The sequence below is a fragment of the Rhineura floridana genome, chromosome 8, assembly GCF_030035675.1.
Source record: "Rhineura floridana isolate rRhiFlo1 chromosome 8, rRhiFlo1.hap2, whole genome shotgun sequence".
Lineage (NCBI taxonomy): Eukaryota > Metazoa > Chordata > Lepidosauria > Squamata > Rhineuridae > Rhineura > Rhineura floridana.
The window spans coordinates 105,752,483-105,775,105 of NC_084487.1; the positions used below are offsets into that span (position 1 = coordinate 105,752,483).

Sequence of the window (22,623 nt, forward strand, 5' to 3'; positions counted from 1 at the left end):
TGATGGAAGCTAACCTTGCTTTCTCTCTGTGTAACTCGGTAAAAATCTTCCTTTTTCTGAAGGCATTTGGACTGGTAGCCACCTTAATGAATTGCTTTTAAATGCTTGGGGTTTTTTGTGGAGGTGATTATTAGTGCTGTATTATTTTATGCAGTAGTGCTTTATTGTTATATTGCAAGTTTTGTTTTAATCAAGTCATTTATGGTTTTATCATTGATTTTATCTGCCTTGACCTCACCCTAGGAAAGACAGAGTAGAAATGTGTTAAAGAAATATTCTGATTCATGTAGGGCGGTCCCCAATTGTTTCAGCAGAAGATCTGATCTAGATTACAACATCTGGATCATAAATTCAGTCCTTCCACCGAAGAAGCCAGTACTGTTTCAAGCTAGGTGGGGAGGAAAACACTGGAGCTCTTAAAGTCATAACATTCAGGTTGTCAATGTGGCACCCATGAGGATGCAGCAGTGCCCTTGGGGGACTTGGCAACTGCAAAACCTTTGCACCCCCGTCTGCTCATTGTTCCCCTTCATCATGCGGTAGCAAGGGTGCCTACAATTTTTGCCCTTAAGAAGTACATAGAGTTGAAGGAGGAAGCTCGTTGTATCCACTGTTAACTATACTCATAGTAAATCCATTGAAATTGATAGACATTGCTAACTTAGGTCCATTGATTTCAATGGCCTTACTCCAAGTAGAATTTAGTTGGGTTTTTTAAAAAATGTAGTTTTGCCATTTCCCTATCCAGGTCCTCCAGATATTGCTGCGCTACAACTCCCATCATTCCTGACCATCACACATGCTGGCTGAGGTTGATGGAAGCTGTAGTCCAACAACATCTAGAGAGCCACAGTTTCCCCAGGCCTGGTGTACGTGAAATACTGGTTAACCATCAATATATATCACAAGTGTAAAACACTCAATTCCCACCAGCTTACTGCAGTCATCCACTTTTTTTGTAGGCTTTATACAAACATACACAATACTATAAATGGTTTGACAGAGCCTATTCCCTATGCATTATACAGTATGCCCATTCTATGGAAGATTTTATATAAAAATTCCACTTGTGGAAATAAAGTCACAACTACCCATCCTGTATATGTTGGCTTAGAGGCGGTATGTTGAGAAGGCTTTCATAGTCCTGTCTACCATCATCTGCTCTGTCTTATAAAATGAAATGTGCAATATTCCCTACAAGGTTGTCTATTTGCAACCAAGTAGCTGGTTCTGGTGACAAACCATAGAACAAAAGCTGCCCTGCTCTAATTAAAATGTGTAGAAGCAAGACAGCTACAAAACAGCTTTGACTAGAGTCCAACTTCTGGCAGATGCCATAAAGCCAAAACCTGGTTTTATTTGACTTATAAAGTGTCAAAATGACAGTATTTTTCTATTTGGCATTGGAGGAGGAAAACTGTAGCAGCAACAAAACAAAATACACATAGAGCATAATCCGGCAGAACATTACCTGTGCAAGGTCTCTGGGAACGGTGCATCAGCCTCGCATAGGAAAAACTGGCAGGATTTTATATTCTGGTTTGTTACAACTCTGCTTCATTTGATGCTTGAATAATCCCACTATATTTCAGTAAGACTATTGAACATAAATGCATGTAGCTGTAGGTATGGTTGAGATAGCACATGTCAAAGACAGATTTCAATAACCTGGAGTCCAGATACAACCTGTTTTTGACTGAATTAAACAGATTAAATTGGAATCTGAATCAGCAAAAGCAACCAAGGATTTTCAGATTTCAAAATGCTAGAGAATTACTCACACAAATTAAGCTATTTCAACTCGTGCTAAAGGGCCTATACCTCTTTCCCAGAGCTGTTTATGAACAATGTGGTGAGATTACAGCATGAAACATTGCTTGAGGGTTGCATCAGAACAAGCTTTCCTCCTGTTCATCCTCCGTAACTTTCACTTGGGCCTGCATCACAGAAAGGACTATGGGTGGAATGCACCCATAAATAGATTATTCAGCAAGTAATCAACTTAAAGCAGTTGGCAGATATTACATTTATTTTACAGTGTATACAATGTGGAAATGCAAGTAAACTTTTGGGATTAGGAAAAGAATCTTAATATTTAGCCTTAGAAATTTAAGGAGAACTTAATGAGGAGTGTGGGCTTATTTTTCAATTACCACCTTGCTCCAGGTCTTCTACTATTTTTTGCTGTGGCATATTTATTTGTAACTCTGAGGACTAGAAACACATGATTTTAAGAAACATAGACCTCCCATAAATGTGATGCACAGGCATGTCCATTTGTGTCATAGGGAACTATCTGGTGTCTGCTTATTCTGGCATTGTGTGGGTCCTAGCTGTAAAAGTATAGGCAAACAAGATGTATGAGGAAAAGACAAGTGGAACACCATTTAAAAAATGGAATGTATGCCACCAACTACACACAAAGGTTCATTTTTGAGATTATATCAGGCCTTATACTTTTTTAAAAAAGTTATTTGGCTTGCAGTCACTGTCTCACATGTAAATTGTCACTTTGACAGGCCTTCTACATAAAGATTATGAAACAATGAAAAAGCATAAATTTGCTCTAGGAAGTACAGCTTATTCAGTCAGTCCAATGTATCCACAGCACCCTATGGCATTGCTCATGAAAGTACCAGAGGGATCTTGCGTTACATTTTAAGTTCGAGTGAACAATTTGAATAGGATGCAAATGTTCTCATATGAAGGGGTGATAATGATATCTGAATGAGATACATCAAATTTATTCATTTTGCTTTTTACCCTGATCCAAAAGGTTCCAAACATGGCCAAGAATAAACTCCTAGAACACCTTCCTGTCCTTCAAACCAACCCAACAACATAACTATGCTTGGACTTCCAAACAGCTTTTAATCGTCTGTTAAAGACAGCAATACAGCAGTTGCAAGATAGGTGGCCACATTTCCTTATCCATGGGGAGAAATCACAGCATAGCGGTAAAGCACCAGCTTTGCATGCTGAAAGTCCCAGGATGAGTCCTTGGATCAGACAGCAGGTGATGGGGTAGACCGCTGCCCCAGACAGGATGGCAACAGGGACAGAGGGGATAGGAATCAGTTGAGATTGCTTTTCATATGAAAGATGTGAGCAGTGAGGTGCTCAAAGCACTTCACCTTCTTGGTGAATTGCACATCTACTACAACAGGGGTTAGCATACAAGTTAGGCATATGCTAAGTGGACCACTAGTTCTAAAACAATGGGGCAGGCCTCCCTTGGGCACTTGAAGAGAGTGAAGGTGCAATTTTCATAGCAAGATGGAAGGATCCTGAAGGTGGCCTTTATCCTTCCACCAGCTAAAATCTAAGGCTAACTTTGAAGAGGACTCATTTGGGTAACTGCATTCCCACTCCCATCCAGACACAAGAAAGCTTAGGAAGACCAGCTATTGTTCTTGAGAGTCTCTTGAGTTTAGTTTTAGGAGAGGAGTCAGATGTTCCTTTTCTAATGCCACTAGCACCCGCAGATACACACATGAAAACAATGCTTGGATATACACATTTTGTTTGTTTATTACATATAACTCAACTGTTCTTCTATCATGGAACTCATACATGGGTTTCTAGGCAGTCTTCCATCCAGGCATTGAGCAGACCCCAACCTGTTTAGCTTCAACGAAGTGGCTGCCTAGTGTACCCTTAGACTATACCCTGAGAATCTCAGAATATCCACCTGTGAAAGAAAACAATTACTGATTATGTATTTGAGGGTAATTTCAGAAGCCTCCCCCCTCCACTTCCCTGTGTCTCAAAAAGGTTGAGAAACACCAGCTCAAGGAGTTGCAGAAAAAGCGAACTGTTCATGTTTAGTGAAGGAAAACAGGCACATCTTACAGCATAAAGCATTTTGAGGGTTTATTTTATTTAAATAAAAATTATAATTTATACCAAGACCCCCCTTTTTCTTTAAACAAGTGTCTTAAAAAATGTACAGGGCAAATTGTTTAAGTTCAGTTTCTCATACAGTACAAGTCTCCTGTTGAACAAAAGTTACACTGCTAAGGAGTTATTTACAACTTCAAAATATAGACTCAAACTTCAGACATAAAAATTATTTCACATCCAGTCTAGTTAATGATTAGTAGCAGAAATAAACTATCTGCCCAAAATGTACATCATTCATTATAAACTACCAGGTTTGTTTGTTTGTTGGGTTCACAATATTCATTCTCTCTCTCTCTCTCCACAGCTTCCTTACTCAGTCATTAGAACTGATGAATTGGTTTTGCTGGATTTTTGTGCAATGTTGCTACATAATTCATCCATAGTCAAATCTTGTCTTGAAAAACAAACAGCATACTTACATGTAATAAAACTTCTGTTTCTGGCAATTTAAAAAGGGAACATAAAATGTGATCAGTTTTCATCTCCCTTTATCCCAATAAAGGTTCTCTAACTTGATCACTTCTACAAAAGAAGTTATCTAATTAAATACAGAGATTTCACCAATAAGCCACAGGTAGAATCAGAACATACTGACACAGCAAATATATGAACAATGGTTTAAAAAATACTGTTGAAAAATAATACTTCACATTAAGTAGTACTACTGAATCTAAATTCAGTAGGAATATACTGCAAATCCTATGGAAGGAGATTGATTCAGACCAAACCAATGAGTGGTTACATGTATATAGAATAAGCTGACAAATACTAAACATTTCAGGATATACGAAATAAAAAGTAGTTAAAAGTATTCAAGCACACCAAAGTTATTCTTAGGGCATTGTAACTAATGGCATATATCACACAACAAAGCAGTTAAATTTGCAGTAGTTCTTTGTGTAATGTAAAGTTAGATTTTGCAAAAGTATGTGCATGTCCGCCTACCTTATTACAGATTTGCTCTCTAAACATCCATTTCATTTACTTGATAATGGAATACATCATCTTTGCATTGTAATTTGCAATACATTGCTACCTTAACATTTAAAGTTTGCATTGTTTATTTATTTATTTATTACATTTATACCCCGCCTTTCTTTCACCACGAACCCAAGGCGGCATACATGTTCCTAGGCAGTCTCCCATCCAGGCACTGACCAAACGCAAACCTGCTTAGCTTCAGCAAGGTGGTGGCCTCATGTGCCTTCAGACCATAGCCTGAGACTAGAAGCCTGGGATTGTTAGAAGCGCAGATGATTTTGAACAAACCTGTATTTGTGATATCAAAGTAGAGGGGGGAATAAAAAACTATCACATGTACTGGAATATTATCTTTATTGTTCTGTTCTGAAAATGCAAGTTGTTAGTCGTGGCATTGTCATCACATCTCAGTTAGTCGGGACTTCAAGGAACCACATTCTAGAACAATACATCAGTCGGCCACTAGGGGGAGGAGGTAATAATTGGTGTTACCTGATCTTCACCAGAACCAGTACTTTCGTGATCAGAGTGAAGGTAAAAATTACATTTGAAAATGATACAAAAATAAGAAAACCAGCTCACTCTGTATAAAATATAATCTGTTTTTCAAAAAACGAGAACCTCATGAACACGCAACAGATTTTTTTAAAAAGGCATCTCAATATACTATGATTCGGGTTTAGGTTAATAAAAACATTAAGCTAATTTAATGCTTATTTATACATCTGTTACTCTACTTGATTATCTGGTGGGCTGAAGCTTGACAAGATCTTTATATAAAAATCCAGTTGCTATTATGAGCCCCCATGTTCCTTCAACCAGTCTAAAAGTTTATATAATTACTTGCTGAGAAATGTATTTTTTTTTAATGGAGTTGCATTGGATAGAAGCAGCTTATACACAGCTATTGGTGATTTTTTTCTATTACGTTATGAGTCCTTTCAGATTCAGACTCTGGACTGAAACTGAACTTCAAGTCTGCTTAAGTCGCTTTGAGAAGAGTAGGATTTTCACAGTTAAAGAAAACCTGTTTTCTAAAATCCCTCCAAGACTATTTTCCCAACTTTTATTTACAATTCATTCTAAAACATAAACAATGTGGGGAAAGTAGTTTTCCACCCTAACACAATCCACAGAAGCCTATCTTCCTATGTCAGCTGTACTGTTAATAGTCAGAGCCCCTACAGACATTTTTTAAAAATAGGACATGCTTCAGGATGGAGCAACTGGCAGCGGAACATCCCTTGAGATGGTGCTCTTGTCCCACTCCCAAATCCCCCCCTCCAGCTTCTCTCTTTCCCTCTCTGTGGTTCCAGCCACATTTTTGCCCTTGCTAGCAAAGGACTGGACAATCAGCTGCGGAGTTGCTCTTGAAGCAGAAAATGGGAGCATGGAAACAGTTAAAGATCCCAAACTACTCCTCTGCTCAGAACTTCCCACTCCTGAAGCTGCTATCACTCTTTTAAAATTAGTAAAATTGGTCCACTGGTAATCCATTACATGCATTTGCACATAACATGGAAGACAGCACTTGAAGTATTGGGAGTCCATTTATAGTTTTCTTGATTAAAGCTTTCCACACACAAAGCTTATTGAATGAGAAAGCAGAGATAAAGACTGCATGAGGCAAAAATGATCAGCAACAGAAAATGAATTGGCATATTTGAGCAAAACAACCCCCAAACAAACCCCAAATATACAACTGAAATAAGAACATAAGGAGAGATGATTATGAACATTCTAGTGTGTGAATCTGATGGACAAACTTGCACTCATAGAGTGAATTTTCACAACTTAAAAAAGCATAATTTGAACAAAAATTTTAAAGGAAGAAAAAATAAAATAATCTCGGTGAAACTGCAAAGGCCGCATGATGCCACTGAACAATTTGAAAAAATAAAGTTCCTTAAAATGGACGTTCACTGCTAAAATTGTAAATTATACTAAACTGTACTTTCTGTTGAAAACAGTGGCTTTATTTTCTTAGAAGGATACACAAGGGAGAGAGAAAATGAAGAAGCCAGCCAACTTTCATTGCAAGAAATGATTATTCCTCAGTACAACAGTCTCCCAAAGACAGATATTCTTTGAAAAGGTACGGGTGTTAGTAAGAAAATTTACTTGCAGTATAACTTCTGGTAGTCATACCTTTAATTATTATTATCTATATACTGATTGTTAAATGGCTCTCATAAGCATGTTGTTGACATGTTTCGCAAAGTCAGGCTGCAACCCTGCACTCAATTACATGTACAGAAATGCCACTGAAATCAATAGGACCTGTGCAATAGGATTGTGTGCAGAACCCAGAGCAGAAAAAGTACCGTCACATCCTGTGATTTCAGAGTAGGACAAGCCAACTTCCTCAGTCTGTCCTCAAGCCAGTTTTGCCAAGTATCTTCCTAAGCTTTTTAAAGTCCGTAAAATAAACATTAAAAGTGCTTAATGTGCAAGGCTAATAGTGATGATAGCACTTTCACTGTCTTTTTCTTTTTTCTTTTTTACAAAAGCTTTAAAAAACAAAAACATGGAAGGCATATATAAAATACACTTATGTAACTTAAGACATATGCAATAAAGAAAATTATTGCAGAACTGATGAAGGGTGTTCCACCTTTTATTCACTACCAAGTAAAATTAATAAAGTCTCCCCAGGAGAATCAATGGTGATATACTAGCTTTCACTGGTGGATGCTGCAGAAGTTATCTTCATGTACTGGTTGAAAATAGTCTCAAAAGCTTCATCTCTGTGTACCATGGCACCAAACACCAAAGGCTTGTGGGGGGAAAAGGCGAAAACAGAAAAGTCAGTAACAAGAAGGATTAAAATATGGAGGTTCTGAGTGCATTGGTAAGAATTAACTGTGTGATCCTGTACTTGTCTACTCAGAAGCAAGTCCCATTGAGTTCAATGAGGCTTACTTCCAGCTAAGTGGATACAGGATGCAGCTCAAGTCATTCTTAACACATGCCTTCAATATACAAGCTTCATTACTAACATTTTCCAAATTACCAAACCTTTTTCCATTACTACTGACAAATACATAGAAGCAAAAATTAAACATTTTCCCTTTAATTTAAAATGATGACTAAATTCCCTTTTGTTGCAAATTACAGCTCAGATGCTTTCACAACTCAATAAATAGTTTAGTAAAACAATCCACATGGCTCAAGTTAAAGGAAGTGCTCCAAAAACTGACAAGGTCATCGTATCATGAATATTTCAACTGGCATAATTGACGGCGTGGCAGTTAGCAATACATGTAAGAGCCTTTTATTTGCTTGCCTACTTACTTTTTGTGTGGATGGTGTGGATACTGCAATACCCATGCCAGATCCTGGAAGAACAGAGAGCACTTTGTACTAAAAGGGAAAAAAGGAAAAGCTATGTTTAAATACGGAACCATTATACTAGTGACAGTAACATGGGGACGTTCAGATCGAGCCAATGCTGAAGTCCTCTCAGGATAGCTATCCAGAGCACTGAAGGGATGACACTTAAAACACACACAAAACACTGTACTAGCACAGAGGTGAGGAATCTTTTCAGCCAGATGCCTACACTCCCTTCTGGGCAACCATCCCTGGGCCACGGTCAGAAGCCAAAGCAGGCAGAGGAATGCTTGTGAACTTTATCTTTTATATAGTAGGCTACTTTCTTCACACTCACACATTCCTCTGTATCCTCCATCCAGGCAAGCAAGAAGCACTATCAGAGTTCAAGGACATATTCCAGCCAGCCAGACAAAAAACATTCAAGGGAAGTCCAGAACAAGGCTGGGGAGGTTTGGGAGGCCTGGGAAAATCCCAAGGGCCAGATACAGAGGCCACATTTAGCGCACAGACTCAAGGTTCCCCCTGCTATACTAGGATCTACAATAGCCCAGGAAGAGGCTGAGGAGGGCAGAGCTGTTGTTTCACAGCAGAGCTGGAGGAACTGGACAGAAACGTGCTCATCTTGCTCCTTAAGGCTTGTATAAAGAGTTACAGTCAAGGGGAAGTAGAGAAGTGCCTGCTCCTCAGTTAGAGCTCTAGAATGTTCTACAGATCACGATGTCAGCCTATTAATAGGCTGACAACACAACACAATGACCAGAAGTGGTTTGCACTTCTGTCCAGAGAACGGATCTACATGCCAATATGATAATCAATGTTCTAATTCAGTACACAAGAATACACTCATCATCATCTAAAAATATGTGTGGTGGTAAACAGACATCGCTGACATACCTTTTGAATATCCGTTATATCTGTTAATTTTATAACTTTATTTCTTTTAGATGAACCAGATTTGGAACTTTCAAAGCACAAGTAACTGAAGACAAGGAAAGAAAAAAGTTAGATGATATAGTTGTCTGAGAACAAAAGTGATTTAAAGCCCTGCCATTAACTTCAAATCTGAATTTCTCAGAAGCATGAATAGTTTTACAAATTAATGCAGAGAAATTAAAGCTGCTAGAGAAATTTTTAAAAGCTGCTCCACTAAGCTGAATACAATTTTAGACACATCATACACCGATATTACAATAAAAACATATGCACACCAGAAACAGGACATCTTAAAACCCTTTCCATAAAGAATTCCACATGGATATATAACTTTCATTCACCAGGAAAAACTCAAGTCTCAGGCATATCCTCACAGTGAGTTCAGTGGGCCTACTCTGAGTGTGGCTTAGTTGGATATCGCTCTAAAACTTGAAGCTGTCTTTTTTGTGGGATATTAAAAATTAGAGCTGAGATGGAGGACATCACTTGCAAAATAACACCCCCCTTTGGCGATACTGGGCTTTTTTTCTACAGAGAAGAGGGACCCCCCTGACACACATGCCTCTTTGTAACCTCAACTGGCACTGCTTTCTTCCTTCACACTGTTCTTTTTCCTAGCAAGAGTGGCATTGTAAATCAGTTCTGGTTAAGTGGTGACAACATTGAGAGCAAACAAAACTCCTCCTTTCCATTCTGAATTAGAAGTGACCTGGTTCAGGTTCTATGAGGTATATGCGGTTCCCGTGCCTGCTCCTATACCATATACAAGATATATGGGGAGGGCATTGTGGGGGTTCCATGGAGCCTAAAGGGGGAGGGGTTAGGGTGTGTATGCATGCATATACACACTCGTACATATATGCATCTCTCCAGAGCGGCTGCAGAGGAAGCCAGGAAGACACCCTGCCCTCCCCCAGGCATCAGCCAGGGGAGGAGAGAGGGGGTAGCTTCTCTAATATATCTTCTGTAATATAAACATTTTCAGTATGTGTAATTTGTGCAGAGCCCTTGGGGTGGAGCTGGACATATAAATCACTTTAGTAATAATTCAGAATGAGGGCAATATTTCCTGAAGAGCTTTGTTTGTTTTGAGTGATGTGGTAATGCTGCCAATTTGGATTGGTTTTGTAAGGAAGTTACTAGGAAGAATGCTTTGAAAAGGAGCCACACACACATACAAGATGGTTAAGCAGAAGCTAATACCGGCACAGAGGTGTAAAAAAAGAAGTCTCTTAAGAAACCTTTTTAGCTTTCCTGAAAGCCCCTTTCCACATAAAAAATATATTCTTTTACAGTTTTACAGTTTGATAGTCTTAAAGATTAAGAGACTTAAGGCTGAGCCAGATGTATTCTTATCTGCCTTAAGTCTCTTGATTTTCAAGTATATAAAACTCTGAACTGATATGTGCACAGAAAGGCACCAAGGCAAGTTATTCTAGAGACACATAGGGATTCACCAAATTTGAATTCTGAAGCATTGTTCATCACTTTGAAGTGGCTAGATTTCTCTGCAACCTTCAGTTCTTCCTTCTTTAATTGAACCTCCATGCGTCTGCTTTTGAGAGAGAGCATTATCTCACACATGGCTAGGATGTTACAGGAGAGCTTTGATGACTCTTTTCTGACCCACTAAGTCTCATATTACATTTTTGAGGTGATGCCTACTACTACTAACTGAATTTGTCCTCTTGCAACAAGTTCTGGCATTCTCATGAGGAAAAGCCACTGAAAACTAGAGTTCGCATTTATGTGGAGCCTTCCGGATGTACCCTATATATTTTTCTTACATTTGTTTGCATTGACTTGGGGAAAATACATTTAACCTTCCCCTTTAGTCACCTGGCATTTGGTTCATCAGCATTTGCAATAGAGTTGCATTGTATTTTTTCCTCTTGTAATTTACAAAAGCAGCACATGTGTTAGTCTCTTTGTCTGGGCTTAACGCTCTGTTGTAAATAGTGGAAAGACTTACTTTTCTGTGACATAAAGCACTCCATTTCTAATGTAGTCTGTGGGCATCTTCCTGTCTCTGTTAATTAAGCAGCAGCGCCAGCCATTTTCACACACTATAAAATAATACAATCACATTATATATTTCACGCAAGCTTAAGAAATCAAGGTGCACATCCTTCATGGTGGCAGGCAACCCTCCCAAGAAATAAGGCTTTCCCCCCCAAAAAGGAAATGGAAACAGAGATGTATTTTGCTCATTATGGTGAGAAACCTCTCTTTCAAAGCAACACCACACACAAAATTTCAGAATACATACCAAACTTTTCTAAGCAACTGAAGTAATTGTTTCAAGTCCTGGATTAAGTTACTTCTCTCACAGGATTATGCACATTTTCTCCCCTCTCAAATTCATGCTACCACAAAAGGCAAACCAGGCTGCAGGCATCAAGTTCGCTCAAAGAATCTTACGGATGTCAGATAAAAGATTAACTTGGCCTCTTGCCCGCAGAACCCAGCAGCAGGTAACACTACAAGACAGTTCATTCTGAATATTGCTGCTCTGTGCACAATTCTTTTTAAACACATTTCTGTTTATGACCAACAACAAGTTTAATGTAAGCATCACTACCTGCCAAAGGACGCTCCGTTTCTAATAAATTAAATACTTCATGGAAGTTGCCTCTCTTAGTGGTATGAAAACGGCTGCTGTCTTCATCTCTGCTTACTCCCATTGGGGCACTTGAGCCTACACAACTTCGCGAGGTTGCTGTTTGAAGCTGTAAAGAAATAACATCGGATTACTGTTAATACAAAAGAAATGCATAAATCACACAAGGGCTTAGCAATTTTATGCACTCTTTGGAAAAACATCCTGCCTTTATTCTTCAGAACGTGCATTTACTGCAGGAAAAATCAAGGCCCAATACAGCTGCAGGTCTTGCCCACACTATGTCCACTGTTACCATGTTTGCGAGTGGAATCTCCACACGTGACTAGGAATTAGAGAAAATCCACACATTCAGAATTATTGCAGACAAACGAGCTGCATGTTAGAAAGCTCCTGCATTGTCTGTGGGGATCATAACTCTGTTAAGAGATGTAACACATCAGGAAGAGAAGTTCAAGTGTAGCTCTCTTCTGAATATAATGATTTTTCATAATGTAAAAAGTTTTTATGAAGGGGTACATGGAAACATGCAGTCCCCTTCCAACAGTGGGGAGCGGTATGGTTTCAGCTGGGCTATACCATGTAACTAGTCTGTATTTTGTAAATGCTGACTGTACTCCAAAGCAACACATGCACTTGGGGTCTTTTCAAATTGCTCTACCAATGGCAACCCTGTGCCCCCCCTCAGCCTTCTCTCTCAAATTTGGGAGCTTTCTGGATCAGCACCTCAAGAAGGTGTGAATGGGCTGCTACCAGAAAGGGAAATCAGCAACCTGTCCATCTATGCCCTAAAGCATTTCTTGCATACACACTCCAAAAGGACCCAGAAACAAACAGGAATACAGAAAATAAGCTATGCAGTTTTTCTGGGAACAGTTAATTAGCAAGCCCAAGCCCATTGCAAGAGTGCAGAGTACCTTTCATTGCAAACCACCCTGATAAACTGGATTAAACAGCAAGATATAAATCATCATCATAAATAATAAAATAAATATATACACGTGGAGTTTCCAAGCAGTCTGCTATCAGGCACTGTCCAGGAGGAGATCTGCTCAGCTTTTAACAACATAATAAGCATCACGTACCCTTAGACCACTATCTGGATGTTCATTTGCACATTACCCACACAAACTCTAAGGAATGTCAACTGTATTCCAATGTTTTCTTAACTATTTAACATCTTCAGAAAAAAAAAGTGGTGCAATAACTCCCAATTAAGTAAAGTCTACCTGAAGGTTTAATTGGGCATTTTAAACCTTACTGATGTCAATGCTCATCTTGCCTGGATTGCACTCTTTAATGCCCAGTCATTTCTTTTACATGTTCCAATAAAATTACAACTGATTTCTATCAGAATTAGGATATGTCCAATACATTCACCAGCATCGACAGCAGGAACACCCAGACATACCAACAGTCTACTAAAATGCGAGGCTTTAAACAAAGACTCCTAACACATCTGCAAAAATAACGATTTTCCAGTAGCCCCTAGCTTCTATTCAGGGATTCCAATCCCTCACTCTGGGGTTGTGTCAGGCCCAGGATGTGACTCAGGAACCAGACCAACGGCTGTAGTTAATTCGTGTTTTATTAGGGTAATGTCCAAACAAAGACTGCGTTTTTCTCATGAAGCAATACAGGGATACAGGTCCTGCGGCATTGGGAGAAAGTTGACAGAGCAAGGGACTTCTTCCCGCCTGTTCTTTAAGAAGGGGCCAAACGGGCGCGCAATCTTTCGCTCCTCCTTAACTGCCCCTCAGGTACTGCCCGCCTTCCCCCCCTTCTCTCCTGTCTTTTCAGCTGTCTGCGTGTGCGTGGTGAGGGGGGAAGCATCACCCCCTCCTCTTCTGAAGTTTCCGATTCCAGGATGGGGGATAGGGGAGGGGCTGATGGCAAACTGCCTCCCCGCTTTTCGGCTGTGAGCAGCCCTCCCTCTTTCCCCTCTTGCTCTGAGCCTGAAAGAGGGGGAGGCGTGAGAATGTCCAGGGAGGGCTCAGGCTCCCCGTTGCTAAGCGACCTTATCACTGGCAGTTCCTCTGTTTCATCTTCGCTCCAAAGGGGGGAAGTTCCTCCCCCTTCCCTCTGCCATCCATCCGAATACTCTTCTCCCAACTCTCCGGGATCCAGCTCCCCGGGATTGGGACCCCAGCTCTGCCTTCCGACAGGTTGCCAACATGTGCCCACCAAGATAACCCAAGCTCCTCAGTCCAAAATGTGCCTGCACAAGGCTTTTCCCCCAATTGGTTCCCTGCCCAAAGCATTCCTCCCATGGTGGTTTGTCTTTGAAGACTCTTTCCCCTCTGATTGGATACTCTTCCTTACCCTCTGCATGCCAGCCAGAGGAGAAGAGAGGGGAGCAAACAAGGATGCAAAAGTGGTGTCCTTTGCTTTGATTCTTGAGAGGTATGGAGGGTTTCAAGAAAGTGGCAATTCAGGAAGATAGCTACACCTTCAAGCTGTTTTGGAATGCTAGGAAGACAAAGCCTTGCTCACCTGCTCCCATGCAGCAGGAAGCAGTGGGCGCTGCAAGTTCCTTGGGCCTATGAGTAAGTGTGGGAGCAGCAAAACCTTTTTCTTGGGGAGGGGGAAGAAGAAAAACCAAGGCCTTCACCATGCACCTACCCACATGCCAAAGGAGGCAGCAAGGGCTTCAGGCTGTCTTTTCCCCACATGGGGGAGAGGCATAAAGGGTATTCCCTACTTACCCACCCGCTGAAACAACCAGGGGCATCAAGCGCACCAGAAGAGTCCCTCTTTTTTCCTTATGGGAGAACCAGAGCCCCATCCCTCGCCCTGGCTATACAGGAGCGGCGGCAGCAAACTCCGAAGGGCAACTAGCCTCTGTTTTCTTCTAAAGGTGGGAAGAACAGGGGTCCCATCCCATACTCGTCAGCCTGTGTAGAGGCAGCATGCAGCAGCAAGCCCGGAATACTAGCTTGTCTCTCTTTCCATTTTGGGGTGAGGGAGAATGAGCAGCATCCCCCACCCCTCCAATGCCTGCTTAAACAGCAGGGGCAGAAGAGAACGCCAAAGACCAACTGGCTTGTTTGCCTTTGGGGGTGGGATAGACATGGAAAGCATCACCTGTGCGCCCACCAGCATGTTGTCAGAGAGGGCAGCAGGAGCAGTAGGGCTGCTGGGCCAGTTTTTTTCCTCCCAGGGAAGGGAGAAATGAAGGGCACTTCCTAACCACCCATACACTGAGGAAGACCGCAGCAGGTGCTGCAAGGGGGCCATGCTGGAGCACCACCTCTTTTTCCTTTGGGGTGCGGAAAACTGGGGCTCCATCCTTGCTCACTGGCAAAGAGGCAGTTGTCGCAGCAAGCCCCAAAATCCAAATGGCTCACGTGAAAATTCTTCTCTCTTTTTTTGTGACTGTCACTGGAGCTGAAGAAACTTCCGGGTAGATGGAAAATTTAGAGGGGAGAGGTGAAAGGAAGACGTGTGAGAGAGATATTAATTGTTAAGAGTTGCCTGGCAAGAAACCTTGCCACTTACTGCTGCGAATTCTGTCGCTTGGATTTATTGACTGCTAAACTACACTATTGCTGTTTTAAATACTGATTCCCAACTCTGTATGCTTCCTGCCCCCAACCTCTGCATCCAAGGAACTTTCAAAATTCCAGATGTGCCCCCAGGCCCAAAAAGCTTGGTGACCACTGCCTCACAAAATGAGGATGAGTGGGGACAAATGAGCTACCTCCACTGCCCTCCACAAATTGGAGGGATACTTTCTGAAGCAGGGACATGTAAGCTCTCCGTGCAATTTAGAACCCTGATCTTCCAGGGTTCTGAATCACACAGGAAGCCTATGTGCATAGAACAGACTCTCCGCTGCAGATAGTACCTCATGGAAGGGGGTGAGGATAATTATAACTGTGCAGGGAATTAGAACAGCTGAAACAGGAACTATACTATATTATTTTTTCCCCAAGCACATCCAAATAATTCCTTTTACTAGATGTGGAAATGTTATTGCACACAATTAATTCAAGATCAGTCAGCTAGCAGGAGGGCCGACAAAAACTGCACTTATTTCAAACCAAGCCATTTAATATATGACACACACACACACACATATAAAGTAAGTGTTAACTAAATGTACAAGCTTACACACGTGCACACATACACACAGAGAAAAACGCATTCGCTCATTGTGAACACAAATGATCCAATTGAAAGAAAGCAAATGTTCCACACTAAGATTCGTACCTTTTCATGCCCTGATAGCTAGCAGGAAAAGGAAAAAACAAACAAACACAAATGTGACAGTGACAAAAGAAAAAAGTAAAATCTATTTAACTGTATAAATACAGAATAAAAACACGAACTGAATGAAGTTGCAAGATCTTACATACCAAGAGACTACACACTATGATTGCAAACTTTTCTTTAGAAAAACCCAACATATCAGTGGTTAGAGCACATCTCTTCTGTCCATTAAAATTGCATTTGCCCTGACTAGATTTCCCATTAATGAGCTTTAGTAACTTCTCTAGTTATAGCAAAACGGCTAAAATAAAATTGACTTGCAAAGCAAAAAGGATCACTTACAGTGGATACCACTTGTTTTGTTTATAATTTGCTATCAGCTGAGAAAATATTGCCAAAGGTTAATCTGGAGAGCACAGATAAAAAGTACTTTATAGATTCTTTTTATAGACAACACAAAAGGATTTATGTACATCTACACAGTAGCTCAACGTTTAAGAGGGCTGAAGCAAAGTCAAATACTCAGAAAAAGAGTAAGGCAAAGCCCTCCCAGGGCTGTACCACTTAAAATTAAATGGCGGGAAAATAACATTTTAGTGCTCTATAAAATCAAAAGGATCTCTACAATGTAGAACGCTTGCATCTTTGAGAGGGGTTCAGAGAGAAGGCTATGCATGAGGTGTTATGCATTCCAACTATAAGATGCTTTTGAATCTGTAATGCAGGGCACAGGGAACTGGACAGAGTGAATGGAACTGGACAGAGCCAGAACTAGCCCACACTCCACGGGCCATTGTGACAGGTGGGTGGGACCGTCCACCTGTCAAAATACACCTGACATCATATGAGGCCAGGTGATTCAAAGTTCAAACCACAGCTTCAAAAGAAGATTCTTCCATGTCATCCCCAACTCTTCCTTTGCACCCTCAGCTTGAATTCACACCGGGGATGCAAATGAAGAAACTTGGGGGTGGGGGTGAAGGGGTGGAAATGCTGCCTTTTACTGTGAAAGAGCAGGTAGCATTTCTCTTGTGTCTGATCTTAGCGCTGTGGGACCAGAGTGCTACAATCGGAGATAAGCCTTCGACAGTACAAGGCAGTAGGCAGAAGCTTGTCTCCAATCTTAACACCAAGCACCACAGTGGTAAGTTCAGAATTCTAATTGTCCCTTACTGTTGTGGTGCTTAGTGCTAATACAGGAGAGAAGATATCCTTTATCTCAGATCTTAGTGCTTAAATTGGAAATAATAGCTCTCCATGCCTGACATCGTATGACATCAGGTGATTCACAGATGGGAATGGTTTGCCCTAAAATGGCTTCATGGGCCATATTCAGAGCCCTAGCAGGCCTAATTAGATCCACAGGCTGGAAGTTCCCCACAACCGCTATAATGTGTTCAAAATAGGCAATCCAATACATGCATTCTGATTGATAGAATTTTGTTAGGGCTGCCGTATCTCCAACTTTTTATCTGAATGTTTTGAATCAGCCCTCCATTGAACTGCAGAATGGATTGCTTTCCACTCTAAGAGAAGCTGTGAATTTAAGACAGTCAACACGTACAACTAAATACATAGAAGTTTCTCTGGAAAAATCCATCCAAGATACAGCCTGAACAGAGTGTTTTAGGATTCTTTATTTGGGCTACTAATTTTCATTTTCATTAACTTCCAACTCCAATAATCACATCTGAGTCTCACGTCTCTCCTCAGACAGGTGTCACTGGTACATGGGAAATGCCACCATCATCCAGAAGCAACAATGGACCTCATATTTCAGCTGTAACCCCTTCGAACTGTATTTTGAAATTGTGTTTAACCCACCCTGAGACCTCACAGTGAAAGGGCAAGTTATATAGCTAAAGAAATCAATGAACACTCTTAGCAATTGGACTAGAGTCTTAGAGCTGACGTTAAAAGCAGTTTGAAGGCAGTCTTTTTTTGTCCCTGTAACTTCCCTGTTCCTTTCTCTTAGTATCTGGATTAAGTTTTGGCAGCCTCGGAAGTTCTGATATGGTTAATCTGTTGATTAGTGGCTGTCACTAATAGTTGGTACGGGACTTGCTGTGGGCAAAATTAAAATTACTGAGGATGTGTATGATTGTTAAGGACCTGATAGAGGAGTACTATTTATTGTGTTCTTTAGTTATGACTGAGTGAGCATCGGATAGTGACTAATTTACAGTGGTGTAAGCAGTAGCACATGCAGCGGCTACAGATTCAGACTGGCCAGCATCTTGACTGGGCACTGCTTTCTGCCTGTAATGACTATTTCTTGTTTTATGATTTGCTAAAGGACATATTACTGTGCTTAATCTGCTTCTTAACTTCTTCAAAAGCAAAGCACTTTGATATTTAACCACTTCTAAAAATTACTCATGCATTACAAATTCCAGAAACACTGAACTATCTCCTAGTTTAGAGTGTAAGCAATTAGTTTAGGAGCATCTGACATCTATATTTGTGGGGCTTCATTTCTTCGGTGGGGGAGTGAAACCATCCCATCCTACTGGAATGTGTATACTGGATCCAAAGCCTTAATTAGCCCTCCCTCAATGTGCTCTAGTCACTGAAATCGAATGGATACTGTTCAGTTGTGTTAAAACAAAAAGCAAACACTATTTACCCGTCTTGATACTGTAGCATTAGCCCTCTCTTTGAGTTGAGGATCAGTGGGTAAGTTTAACCAAATGATATAAGGAGTGTCATACTTTGCTCGTAGCCTTGGACATCGTTTGAAGACAAAATCGATAAGAAAAAATTTGATTCCTGCATAAAGTCCTACATAATTGGAAAGACAAAAAATTAGTGTGAGTAGAGTGCCAATTTAACCAGAATTGTGCTACCAATACATTCATCATGCTTCTAAAATTAAGGTACTTTACCACTCCAACCAGACTGTAAAAAGGTAAAGGTGTCCCCGCACTTGTAGCGCGAGTCGTTTCCGACTCTTAGGGTGACGTCTTGCGACGTTTACTAGGCAGACCTTTTATATGGGGTGGGATTGCCAGTTCCTTCCCCAGCCTTTCTTTACCCCCCAGCATATGCCGGGTACTCATTTTACCGACCATGGATGGATGGAAGGCTGAGTGGACCTCAACCCCTTTTACCGGAGATTCGACTTCCTCCTTCTGTTGGAATCGAACTCCGGCCGTGGGCAGAGCTTTCAGCTGCGTTACCGCCGCTTACCACTCTGCGCCACGGAGGATCTCTAACCAGACTGACCCTTGCACAAAGGCCAGAACTATAAGAGATGTGAGCCTGGACATTCAAGTTGCCAAACAGCTGCAAGAGCAGCAGGGTTAGGGTGATGTACAGCAAAGCAGCAGTGCGAAGGTGGACGCGCTTAACCCCTCTCCGCAGACTGCTTTCTTCCACACAATCTCCCACCATGCCATTCTTTCCCATGATGAGGCAAACATTTTGGAATCCCAGCTGAGAAAAGAGCTGGGAGGGATTGCAGGACAAAGCAGGAGGCAGGTGACAGGTTCAGCACAAGTTTGTATGACTTCTCTGGAAATTGTTAATTAATAGTATAACTGGTGGTTTTATTTGGTTTTTAAATTGTATTACTTATGTTGCTATAACTCACTCTGTGACCTTATGGTGAATGTCAGGCAAGAAATCCCATAAATTAATAAAATAAAATTACCAGCTATACTCTAATGGCCCCCATTATTTCAGCTGTTTAGGGAAGTCCTACAGACTCCATTGTTTTGTCTGCTATGTCCTGCATTCTTTTATTCTTCTGTTGATGGGCTTGCTTGTAGTTATGTACTGTATTCCAATATTTTGTGTGTCCTGGATGGTTGCTGTTTATATAACTGGCTGTTATTAATGACTTTATCGTTGTAGTTTATTTTTATTATATTTTATTTGTAAGCCATCTTCAGGAGGTTTATTTTACCCTTAAAAGATGGCTAGAAGCATTTTGAATAAATCATCCTCATAAAAAGGTAAATCCATCTCCACACAGAGCCTGCCACTGTGCAAGTATTTTTTGAAACAAGCTCAATTGCTCATAATAAAAATGCAGTTCCTCATCAAGCAAGATATGGAATTCTAAAATTTAAGATGTGATTACATTGTGTTGCATGAAATCCAAAAAGCATTACCCATTGAAAGGCCAATTATCCTGTATGGAATACAGCAGGATGCTATAAATGCTGCCCACAAAGCGATATACAGCTTTTGCGTTACTTCAGGCTGGACCCACATAAACAAGCTGTGAAAGAAAAAGAACAGAAAGAAATTAGATATTACTACCGCATTCTCTCGCAATTCAAATCTGCTGAAATGATGCTATGTCAGGAAGTATATAAGTATATATAAAACTTACTTTTTAATTTTTTCCAGTATGTCTGACATTTTACCAAATAAATTCTGTAATCAAGATAGAAAGGGAAAAGTAAGTTTGGATATGTTGCTTTAGTGTGAAATGAAAAATGAAATGAACTGCCTTCAAGTTGATCCCGACTTATGGCAACCCTATGAATAGGGTTTTCATGTAGTTTACACGTTTAGTGTAATTTAAGCTAAATCCCTGATAGGTTCCTATTTTCTGTATTAAGTCGTCCTTTTAAATCAACACAATTTTTCAGTTCCATCTCTAGCTCATCCATGGCAGAAGAGGACAGTATCATAAATATGACACTCAAAAAATTGTAACATTCAGGATGTTATTTTTTCCCTATGCCTTGCAATTTATGAATATTAACTAATGATAGACAGAACTGCTAACCCTTCTCAAAAGGATTGCTATTTTGAAAAAGAATGTAGAAAAATTCCCTTCAACACATAAGGGGTCAGCATCATGCCAGGGAAAATGATTATATATACACTATATTGGAGAATGAACCTTTAAATGATGCATCTCTTCATGTTACAAGAGACAATACTGAAGCATGCAAGTCAACAAGACTCATTTGAAATTGGCTTTTCACAAGGACCAAATTAACTCTCTTCAGTGAGGGTGCACAGGTCAGACCTGACGGTTTGAATTTAATTTTCAGTTCAGAAAGAAAGTTATTGGGCAACAGACATCAGCAACTGAAAAATCCACATACATGTCAAAAGCCAAAATTCTGACTAAAAAGCCTGCTGAAAAGAATGGTCCTCAGAGGTATTTCATGGATTACACACAGGCTTTGGTGCATAAAAACATGGACTGCAAAGAACAGATCTGGCAGCTTAAAAGAAAACTTGTCTTGCTATTTTTCCCAGTTCAATCCTAGAGTTGTGTCAGAGAGTACAGGGCAACAGGGTCTGGGTTTATCATCTGCCTAGATACCGCCATTATCTCCCCCCCCCAATCTTGACTCTAGAGCTACACTCTCTAATTGAGCAGCTATAAGAGATGTTTGGAGGTAGGGTGGTATCCTTCAGAGAAGGGGCCAGAGAATTCACTGAAGGCACAAGTCCACTGCTGAAACAGGTTTGGCTCACTAAGGTGCCTGGATAGGAGACCCCCTGAGAACCATATATAAGAAGCTCCAACCTATTTGAAGAAAGAGTGGGATTAAAGTGTAATAGATATATTTAATAAATAATACACCTTAAATGATTATTAGTGAGGGAACAAGAGCTGCGAGTCTCAACAACCAGGGTATCTCCCATTATTTGTACAGGGCAGGCAAATGCAAAGGTAGGTTAGTAAACAAACTGTTGCTATCAATAAGCTAGGCATTCTGCATTTACAAAAGCAGTTCTGCAGCTTCATGTTTTATGCAAAACAAAATGAGAAAGGCCAGCCAACTCTCCATACATGAAGAAGCTAACCTCACATAACATGACCTTCACTAACTCTTGATCTTTTCATCCAGGCATTTTGTTGTTGTTATGTGCCTTCAAGTCGATTACAACTTATGGCGACCCTATGAATCAGGGACCCCCAAGAGCATCTGTCATGAACCACCCTGTTCAGATCTTGTAGGTTCAGGTCTGTGGCTTCCTTTATGGAATCAATCCATCTCTTTTCTACTGTTTTTCCTAGCATTATTGTCTTTTCTAGTGAATCATGTCTTCTCATTATGTGTCCGAAAGTATGATAACCTCAGTTTCATAATTTTAGCTTCAAGTGACAGTTCTGGTTTAAGACCCAATTATTTGTCTTTTTCGCAGTCCATGGTATGCTCAAAGCTCTCCTCCAATACCACATTTCAAATGAGTTGATTTTTCTCTTATCCGCTTTTTTCACTGAATAAGACAAATGATTCAATGATACAAGATCTGAACAGGGTGGTGCATGACAGATGCTCTTGGAGGTCACTGCTTCATAGGGTCGCCATAGGTTTAAGTGACTTGAAGGCACATAACAAAAATACTAGATATGGTTTTAATCGTATTTTATATTATTAGCCTCCCTGGGCACCTGTAGGGGAGGAAATATGGGATATAACTTGAAATAAATAAATAATGCAAGTAGTGCTAGTGGAGTAGACACCCAATTAAACCACACACACAAGATTTGGCTGAGTGTATGGAGAAACTCTAGTAATCTATATATTTTAAGAAACACCCACTTCGCAGTTAATATTCCCAATCATGCACGGTTATGTCTGTACTAGGTTGTTGAGCCTGAGAGTACTTTTCAAGGTCACAGTCTCCCACAAGAATTCCATACTCCGCCTTAGCACTAA

The 22,623-nt window shown here is 40.5% G+C and overlaps 1 protein-coding gene across 5 annotated transcripts in view; it reads right to left on the minus strand.

The window, feature by feature from the left end:
- Positions 1 to 6,838: 6,838 nt before the first annotated feature.
- The window catches only part of GRAMD4 (GRAM domain containing 4), a 115,152-nt gene continuing 99,367 nt past the window's right edge, over positions 6,839 to 22,623 (minus strand). For 4 of the 5 annotated variants that reach the window (XM_061640283.1, XM_061640280.1, XM_061640282.1 and 1 more), the window contains 9 exons: positions 20,325 to 20,368; positions 20,101 to 20,210; positions 18,612 to 18,766; positions 15,986 to 16,003; positions 11,735 to 11,882; positions 11,126 to 11,219; positions 9,115 to 9,199; positions 8,179 to 8,247; positions 6,839 to 7,660 (listed from right to left, as the gene is read on the minus strand). In XM_061640283.1, coding sequence (XP_061496267.1) covers positions 7,559 to 7,660; positions 8,179 to 8,247; positions 9,115 to 9,199; positions 11,126 to 11,219; positions 11,735 to 11,882; positions 15,986 to 16,003; positions 18,612 to 18,766; positions 20,101 to 20,210; positions 20,325 to 20,368 — 825 coding nt within the window. In that variant the 3' untranslated portion in view covers positions 6,839 to 7,558. The remainder of the gene's footprint in view (positions 7,661 to 8,178; positions 8,248 to 9,114; positions 9,200 to 11,125; positions 11,220 to 11,734; positions 11,883 to 15,985; positions 16,004 to 18,611; positions 18,767 to 20,100; positions 20,211 to 20,324; positions 20,369 to 22,623) is intronic. The other variant, XM_061640281.1, reaches the window with a different exon arrangement.